Source organism: Papaver somniferum, chromosome 9, assembly GCF_003573695.1.
Source record: "Papaver somniferum cultivar HN1 chromosome 9, ASM357369v1, whole genome shotgun sequence".
Lineage (NCBI taxonomy): Eukaryota > Viridiplantae > Streptophyta > Magnoliopsida > Ranunculales > Papaveraceae > Papaver > Papaver somniferum.
This window is the reverse complement of record NC_039366.1, coordinates 135,735,255-135,744,305: the sequence shown is the minus strand read 5'-3', so window position 1 is coordinate 135,744,305 and position 9,051 is coordinate 135,735,255. Positions and strand designations below refer to the sequence as shown.

General features: G+C 36.5%; 2 protein-coding genes across 2 annotated transcripts; both read right to left on the bottom strand.

The window, feature by feature from the left end:
• Positions 1-1,355: 1,355 nt before the first annotated feature.
• On the bottom strand, positions 1,356-2,013 carry LOC113309459. Its single transcript, XM_026557879.1, has 2 exons — positions 1,767-2,013; positions 1,356-1,659 (listed from the first exon to the last, which is right to left on the bottom strand). The coding sequence occupies exons 1-2, from the start codon at positions 1,953-1,955 to the stop codon at positions 1,474-1,476; spliced, it is 375 nt and encodes a 124-aa protein (XP_026413664.1). The 5' UTR covers positions 1,956-2,013; the 3' UTR covers positions 1,356-1,473.
• Positions 2,014-2,255: 242 nt separating this feature from the next.
• LOC113313717 (uricase-2-like) lies at positions 2,256-5,297 on the bottom strand. The gene is made up of 8 exons (XM_026562512.1): positions 4,807-5,297; positions 4,349-4,441; positions 3,921-3,996; positions 3,672-3,781; positions 3,265-3,356; positions 2,981-3,154; positions 2,790-2,883; positions 2,256-2,636 (listed from the first exon to the last, which is right to left on the bottom strand). Exons 1-8 carry the CDS (start codon positions 5,008-5,010, stop codon positions 2,553-2,555), a joined length of 927 nt encoding a protein of 308 aa, XP_026418297.1. The 5' UTR covers positions 5,011-5,297; the 3' UTR covers positions 2,256-2,552.
• Positions 5,298-9,051: the final 3,754 nt, after the last annotated feature.

Here is a 9,051-nt window from a genome sequence, read left to right as displayed (position 1 = left end):
TGGTGTTGTTGCTTACAAGTTGAAACTGCCATTGGGTTCTCGCATTCATCCCATATTTCATGTCTCACAACTCAAGAGGAAACTTGGTCTTACTGCAGCAACCTTGCCACAACTGCCTCTTGTTGATCACAATGGACATTTTGTCATTGCACCAGAAATCTTACATCACAGATTGACACTCCGTGGTGGCTTATCAATACCTCAAGTTTTAATTCAGTGGTTTAACTCTACGCCTGAGGATGCAACATGGGAGGACACAACACACATACAAGCTCAATTTCCTGATTTCATCCTTGAGGGCAAGGATGCTTAAACGGGGGAGGCAATGTCATGTCCTCACTTAGAGTATTGGGCTCATGTACTGGGCTGGAGGAATTAATACATTGTAAAACTGATTTACTTCTGGGCTTGTGTTCTTAATCTTGTTGGGCTTGTTTTGAATTAGAGTAGGGTGAGCTTAATTCCTAGAGATGTGAGTTAGATGGATGTAATCCTGACAGTTGAATTAAGTCAACAGGATTGGGTGATTAAATACCCAATGATTCTGTAAGAAAGAGTTTAATGAATGAAAACCCTATTTTCCTTTGGAAGATAATCTAGGCTCTGATTTCAGAGAGAAGGTAGCTTGCTACCAAGTAATTCATTCCTCCCTTGTACTGAGATCAGTACAGTACATTGCATATCCAAATGAGCCTGTGAATAGAGTTTTTTTGAACTTCAGCACTTTGCTCAAACTAACAAATGGAGTAGTATTGGTTTCTGAGATAAAGTAAAAGCAAGCATCTAGCCTGCATACCAGTAAAGTAAAAACCATAAGTCAAATTTGAAGAACTACATATTACTGAACCAAATATAAAAATAGACAAGAAAATGATGATGCACTATGATAACAAAAGCCTGATCCAAACTGTCACAAACATATACGATTCTGTAAATCGTCTTTCTATATAATTTGTGTTTTTTAATTAATCGAATTGATAACTTGGATATGGGGTTAAGGGATAAGAAAGTTAAACAAAAAGAGATGATGGGGAAAGAAAGAAGAAGAAGAATACCTGGTAATTTTCTTCACCACTGGAAAAAAAATTGAGGGAGTGAGCGAGGGAGAGGAAAGTAGAGAGACAGACAACAATAGGGAAAAGATGAGAAAAATGAGAGAGAGGCGGGAAATTTCGCGGATTATTGGATTTTTAACGATTACCGCACCCAAACTCCTGTTTGGGCACCCCGTGTTTGGGAAAGTTAAAAATGATCCATATATAGAAATGAGCAGAGCTGCACAGAGTAGCTCACCTGAATTCTGTTGAATAAAATAATTTAATTAAAATAATAAAAGAAAAAATGCAGAGAATACACAGTTACACACTAAATTGGTACAATAATAAAATGTTGTCAACAACATGAAGATATGAACTCAATCCAAAATGTAACTAAACATCATATGCTTGGTGCTATAAAGGATAATCATCAAATTTATCTAAATCCTTTTCTCAAAGCATTCCCCTTGGAAACTTCTCCCGTAATAATCTTTGCTTCACTGCTATTTTTGATGACACTTTCTTGACTGCAGACCGGCTGAACTGAATTAGGACCTAAGTTCTCTTTACTGGAAGAAATTTCGACGCTGATCGAATTAGGATCTGCTTCGTCGAACGATATCTGAAAACAGAATTATCATTAGATCACCTCTGTAAATATCTATCAAAAACCGAAATGAACAGAACTATCAAAAACAGAAATGAGCAGAATTTGAGTTATGAACTTACGAGGTTGTTGTAATAACTAGTTATGTCTTCTAATGGCCACCTCAAAATCCACAAGGCATCAAATTTTAGTTCAGGCGCTGCACCCATAGGTTCGATCTTCCGGTTAGGACTTGTCTTCTTATCCAGTAGCCTCAGTTCGCTGTTGCTATTAGAGAACTCCATTGCAAATGTATCTTCAAAATGTGGCATCCTTTTTAAGGAAGAAAACAGAGCTAGTCATTATTGTAATCGCTGGGCGACCATAAAGTTTCGGTGAGACCCAGAAGAAAATGAGGAGAAAAGCATGCTTTTCACTTTTCTTTAGATCAATGAGTCCAGGTAAAGAGGCCAAACATAACGGTAACTAGCCAAAAGTATTTTCCCAAACAAGGTTTGACAAACTTGTTCACTTCATGAAACTACCACAAAAAGACTTGTGGTCTAACATTCTGAATAATTTGATTTGTTAAATATTTTGATGAATATATGAAGCTTCACACGTTGTTATTGACTTATTGTGTTTTTATAGCAACCGTGCTGCATTCGAACCATCATTTTCTCCAATACAAACATTATTGTCTGACATAGCCATTACTGGAAAAATATATAAACATTATTTAGTACAGTATTCTGTTACCCATGTATTCAAACATTTTAAGTTTCTAGACTTCCATGGGAAGTCTCTACAAAGACGTCCCCATATATATAGTGATGAAAGTGTCCAAATTCACAGATGAAAAGATTGTATGAACAACAACAACAACAACAGGATCTATGTACTGTAACACACCACTTAAGTTCCAGCTTCTACATCCTTGACCAGGAGCGGCTCAAGCTAGCCTCAATTGTTCCATGTGGTTCATCAGTTGGTGTGAAAACATCGTCGTTGAACTGCAAATATCATCAATATCGTTATCATCAATATCGTAAGCGTGATAGCAATTCTCGGACAGAGAAAAATAAGCATTTTCTAGGATCACTTACTGAAACTGCATAAACTCAGAAAAACTTATACACACTGACAGATTAAGAACTTGGTGTTACCTTGACAATGGTAGGGCTGTCCTTGTTTGGTAGATTAACTGGTAAGAAATGAAGATTTGGCATTCTCAATTGAATTGATGCTACATCTGGGAACCTGAAAATTTATGACCAAAATCAATCTCAATGTACGATGATTCAAAACGTACTTCTGAGTGCAATGCAGAGAAAAAGTTAGACAGAGAGGACAGGACCTGCTGAGAACAGCCCTGGCCATCTGATAAAGTGTGCTCTGGACAGACGCACTGTACACACCCTCCTTTGGGGGTCCAAAGAAGGTCTCAAGCATAACTTTCTTCACATCCAAGTACTTCTCTGTGAAGTAAGGCGACTTCACGGGAATGTTCGGAAGTGATTCAAACACATACCTGCAATAATGGTAATACAGCTTATAAGAATACAGTTTTCAGAAAGCAAACCAAATCTGTATTTTTGTTCTTTCATTCTCTAAGATACTTGATGAGATGGGAACACATACTTCCATGAAGCACTAACTTCTGTGGCCAACATCCTCTCTCTTGTTTCTGGCAGAGCAGTGTACTTATCTCTAACAAATCCCTCAAAGCCTGACTACTCAAATCAAAAACAAATGTTATAATTAAAATTCACTAAGATTTCAATTATCAGTAAGAGCATGAGATAAAGCTTAACATGATATGTTAACCGCTCACAGAATTCCGTCATTGACAAAGACTTTCGATCATCTTACAGTGAAAGTAACATGATTCGACTACGGGAGATTTATGTGCCACACCTTCCAATGAACATAATCAACCACCAATGTCAAATACTAAACTCTAGTGACATCCGGATAGATGTGCAAATGGATAAACACAGAGATCATATGTGAGTTACTAAGCCGTGACAAGAGTGATAAACAGTTACCTGGGTTGTTTTCAGCACAGCTAGTCCTTCAACTCCAGAAGTCAACCTTACGGCACCTGACTTTTTCACTATTGCTTCTGCTGTATGTTTCTCAGACCCAAGTTTAAAACCTAAAAAACCAAACATCTCTAAAACTTAATAAGATTTATAATGAGACTGAGAGAAACTGACTACTAACATGATAACAAGGACTGCTCTACGACTATATAAGATAATGAAATAACAACGTAAGCATCGGATTGCTCTAACCATGTTGATGTGGTTGACCACCTACAGATACGCGTTCCCATGGCTTTTCGACTATATTGATTATAGCAGTTGTAACCTGTGCACCATGTATAAAGATTCAGGTCCTTAGAATCTATGCAATTAGGATACATCAACGAAAAGGATACTAGAAAAACATTTGTGATCATGAATGAAATGAATCAGGAGAAGCATCGGAAACGATCTTCATACATGCAGCCTTCTGTACAAATTCTCTAAGACAGAAACAGTCATATTGCATTCATGAAATCCTGATCAAATCTATGACCAGGGAGCGTAACTCAAAAAGCAGATCTGTACATACTTAAGCGTTCGCCACAATGAATTTCATTTTAACAAACAACTAGTAAATGAAATGCTAATCGGACTTTGATAAAATAGAAAAAGGCATTTCGTTCAAAACTCATTACCTGGGGATACAAAGTTGTGAAGTGCTTTCCAAGTTCAATTGCAAATTCCTCCACCGAAAGAACTTCAGAACACTCCTTCGCTTTGGCATATACCTAATTTACATTGTTTAATTATATGAAACTCTAGTGAATTCTATCTAAAAAATAAGGTGAAAAGGCAACAGATTCATCGTCCAATAAAATAGTGGATGACCACAAATAGGTTGAATATAGCCAGCTCAATAGTACAAGAACCAAGATCAATCGTGACTCTAGCTAAACTGTACTTATAAACCTTACAACCATAGACAATCTGGAAAATTAATCTTCAACAGACATTCAAAAATCAAAATAGATCTTATAACATGGATCAATTAACGCATGAAATTAGAACGAAATGCAATGGATTTAACTCAATGTATCAGATCAATTAATTAGAAGGAAATGCAAGCTGCAATTTGTCTGAGCTAAATACTTACAGTGTTTTTCATAGTATCAGTAGCAACGATATCAGAATTATCATCACGAACATATGCAGGTAAACAATCAGAAAGGAGACTTATATTAACATTCCATTCTACAAAGAAATGACTTCCATCTTCTTTTCTCCATATTTTACCAACCCTAACTCTACTTTTTCCATGTTTCTGCTCAAAACTCAATCCTTCTATTTCATTCGCCATGATTCAAGTTTCTCCCACAAACTATAGAGGAAGTATAATGGTAGCAACTCTTTTTAGACTCCTTTATCACTATAAACTCACAAGTGAGATCAGTTTGGGGTTCAATAATGAGAGGTTAGTGTGTGTGATTAAACAAGGTTGGAACACACTTGTTGCAGATGCAAACTAGACTCTCTTTCCTAATCGATTCCGTCGGTACGTGGTGGCGCTGTGGTGGAAGTTGGAACTCAGGTATTCCAATCCTATGGGCCTTTACCAAACAGTCTTCTAGACAAATAAAAATCCTCCGGGAGGGTTATCATTTGGAGTCCTAATTTGTGCACCTCTTAAAGAGGGTGGACATTTCGGCTTTTTTTTATTACCTGACTCAAATAGGTCCGAGTCAGGGGTTAGGTCTGACTCAGATCGTGAGTCAGATCTGATTCGGAAAAGAAAACAAACGGTCTGACATCTGATTCGGACTGAGTCAGGGGCCGAGTCAGATCCAGAATCTGAGTCAGGGGCCGAGTCAGATCCAGAATCTGAGTCAGCAAAAAATAAATATGTTCTTATTCTTCATAGACACATAGGATTTTAGACCCGGACCGTGAGTTATACTCCCAAAAGTGTCACTATCTATCCACAAAAAACATATCGAAACAAAGTAACAAAAAAACCCCAAATAATAAAAGTAACACAAAAACCCCAAATATGTCTCTATCCACCACCAATCACCACCAACCAGTAACACCATTACTAATCAACGACGATAACATGACAAACAACATCACTGCCACCATCCTACCATCACCAACCAACAACACCATCATCGCCACCACCACTACCATCACCAACCACCACCACCATATCCACCATCAATATATACCAGCTCCACCAACCAGCGCCACCCATCACCATCAGATTCATATCCATCATTGCCACCACTAACTACCACTACTAGCAATCAACACCATATCCACCAACAAATACTAGCACTACCATCACCATAAAAACCACCACCACCAATCAACACCACCACCAACCAGAAACAGTACCACCAAAAATTTGGTGTCATCATAAGCTTATCGTTTCATCATTAAATTTTTTAGTTTCAGGATAAAAAATAAGCAAAAATAAGTTGAAACCAAATTTGGTTTCATCATAGAATTTGATGAAAATAATTTTGTTTGGGGTTTTTATATCAATTTTTAAAAATTTGGGCTTTTTATATCAAGTTTGTTTAATATGGAGTTTTAATGGATCCCAACATTTGAACGGAGTTTTTGTACTCCAAATTTGATCACCTTGGTGTGTTTCTACTAGTGCTATTTTAGACCTCCATTTCCAATAGTTAGGTCCTAAAAAATCCCTTTCTTTCTCTCTCTTCCCCTTCCTCTTCTCTCTTAAAAAAAAAAACTTTAGCCTCCATTAATTTTTTGCTCAGATTTGGTCCCTTTTGGACCAGATCTGAGCAAGGTTTCTTTTCTTATTTAAGTTTTAATCGAATAAAAGTATTTTGTTTTGTTTTTGATGTCATTTGACATATTTCTTCGCTATTTGGAGCGATTTTTCTTCGTCATTTGGGGCGAGTTTCTCTTCGCTTTGACGGCGATTTATTCAAACTTTGATCGCTGGTTCGTGACTTGCTATTCTCGATTCAAGAACATCGACAATCCAACACGGTATTGCTTAGAAACCATATTCAATCCAAGGGATTTAGGGCATCCGGGTTCGTTTGGATTTACGCTTAGTCCTATGGGCTAGATATCTAGCTGCTAGATTGGCCATCCACGTCAGCATGGGAAACCTCCTAAGTCCCATGGGATGGCTAATCTAGCAGCTAGATTAGCAGCGGGACCACCATATAACGCCAAACGGTTCGGCGCTTTAAATCTCAGCCGTTGGATCAAAAAAATTTCTCCCAGCGCTGAATGGTTCGGCGTTTTTGTCACTTTTTGAGCGCCGAACGGTTCAGCGTTTCAATCTCGCTGATAGTTGGACCGCGAGCACTTGCTAGGTGAGAGAACTATCAACTATCACTGTTAACTTTTTTTCCAACACTTATTTTTTGATTTGCAACACTTTTTGGCCAATCTAGCACTCCAATCTAGCCCATAGGGGTTAGCCTTACAAGATTTTGGGAAGATAACTCCTTTCTTATGGGAGTATCTCTTATTGAAGAAGAAGAAAATCAGATTAAATGGTCGGAATCGATTCCGGATTATACCATCATCCTTTCCTACTACATTCACAAAAATTGGGTATCTTTACGGTATATGGCTCTTTCTCTTCGCGATTTATCTGTAATTGATATCTTCATTTGTATTAGGGTTCTTATTATCTTGTATTTTGATGTTTTTGTTACTCTTGTAAGCATCATGTAATCATGTTTTGATTTGAATAAATTGAAATTGTTGATTGACTAAAAAAAAAACCTAAAAATTATGAAGGATGAAATACTAAATATGAAGGTGTTAAACAAAGTCTTAACTACACCTTCAGATGCACCTCCACGTCATTAATTTTGTTTAATTATATCCATATTTAATATAAAACTATACTAAAAATAGATAATATTATTTTTATCTAAATCTAAATCTAAAATGCAACCTTAACTACTGGAGATGAGTTTTAAGACTAAGGTCTTATTTAGACCAAAGTATGAAAACCCCTTATAATTGAGGTCTAACAATGACCTCCACATAGGATTTTTTCGACCCACTATTGGAGATGCTCTTACTTAGGAGGATTTGCACGTATAGTAAATATAGGACCCCATGACTAATAGACCATCTCCAATACTATAGAAGTTTCACCCTTAGAAAACCTTATGTGATGAAATCTTAACCGTTTAATTGTATTTTAATTAATTATTAAAAATAGAAAATATGACATGGAGGTCATTTCGAAAGTCAAGATAAGACTTTCTTCAAAACCTTCAAAATTAGTACGTCATCCCTCCTGTTTTGTAGGACCTACTGTTGGAGATGGATTTAGTTAAAAACTTCAAATGAAGGTCTAAAATCCTATGTGTCATTAAAAAATAAATCTTCCACCTTCTATTCGAGATGCTCTAAAAGAATTTTTTTTTCTGTTTTTACGAAAAGAGGGCAAATTATTATCCCCGTCACAAATTAGATGACATAGTTAGTTTTAAGTTTTGTCCCAAAATAGATGACCTGTATCATCAAACAAAACAATATTTTTAAAATTATCCTTTTAATTGATTATTATTAGTATAAGAAATGTGTATATTTTTTTTATGCTAGAAAAGAAAGTAATTTATAGAAGAGGATCAAATTACCAAGTTTTGAGTTATGAAGTGAGTCTGATCAAACGACCATTCACCTGATACTCTATTCTGCATACAATGCTTGGTTGCTTTATCAGCCAGTTTTTTTGAAACTTCTATGAATGTTTTGGAATTCAAAAAATTGAAAAGACTATATTATTACTGAGCAGTCATCCAGAATAGAGTTGTTGTACCAACTAGTTAGAAATAACATTCTTCGAATCATTGAGAATGCAAATGTTGACCATCCTTCTTCCTTTGGACCAATTAATCGCCTCCCAGATCGCTAAACTTTCAGCTTCCTCAGCATCTCTTGTTATTGATGTATGAATTTTACATCCCCTGTAGGTGCCTATTATATCAGTAGCCACAATACCAATCCCTGCACTGTTAGTATATGTATCATAAGAAGCATCACAAAAGATTAATATGCAGTCCTGAGGTAAATTTCAATTCCTAGGGTGTCTTGATATATTTGGGATTGTAATACCATCTTGCATACTCGAGGGTGCACCAGTATCCTGTTGCATGTCATTAATTATCCTAATAGCTTACCTGGTAATGGAATCTTTGTTCAGGAGTAGGTTTTGAAAAACATGCATACATCTATCCCTTCATATACACGAAGCAGTAGTGATAATAGCACAATTCTTGTCCATGGATATTGTACTATACAGAAGGTCCTTTACCCATTCTTTGGTAACGAATACAGTATTTTGATACTGTTGAATGTAAATACCCCATGGACCTGAATTCCACACATAGTCAGT

Bases quoted from the DNA above. Each gene is read 5' to 3' on its own strand.
- LOC113309459 (XM_026557879.1), bottom strand. From the start codon at position 1,955: ATGCCACATTTTGAAGATACATTTGCAATGGAGTTCTCTAATAGCAAC. The intron at 1,660-1,766 runs GTAAGTTCATAA...TTCTGTTTTCAG, and splicing joins CTAGTTATTACAACAACCTC to ATATCGTTCGACGAAGCAGA.
- LOC113313717 (XM_026562512.1), bottom strand. From the start codon at position 5,010: ATGGCGAATGAAATAGAAGGATTGAGTTTTGAGCAGAAACATGGAAAA. The intron at 4,442-4,806 runs GTAAGTATTTAG...AATGTAAATTAG, and splicing joins CTGATACTATGAAAAACACT to GTATATGCCAAAGCGAAGGA. The intron at 2,637-2,789 runs GTAACACCAAGT...TGATATTTGCAG, and splicing joins ACAGCCCTACCATTGTCAAG to TTCAACGACGATGTTTTCAC.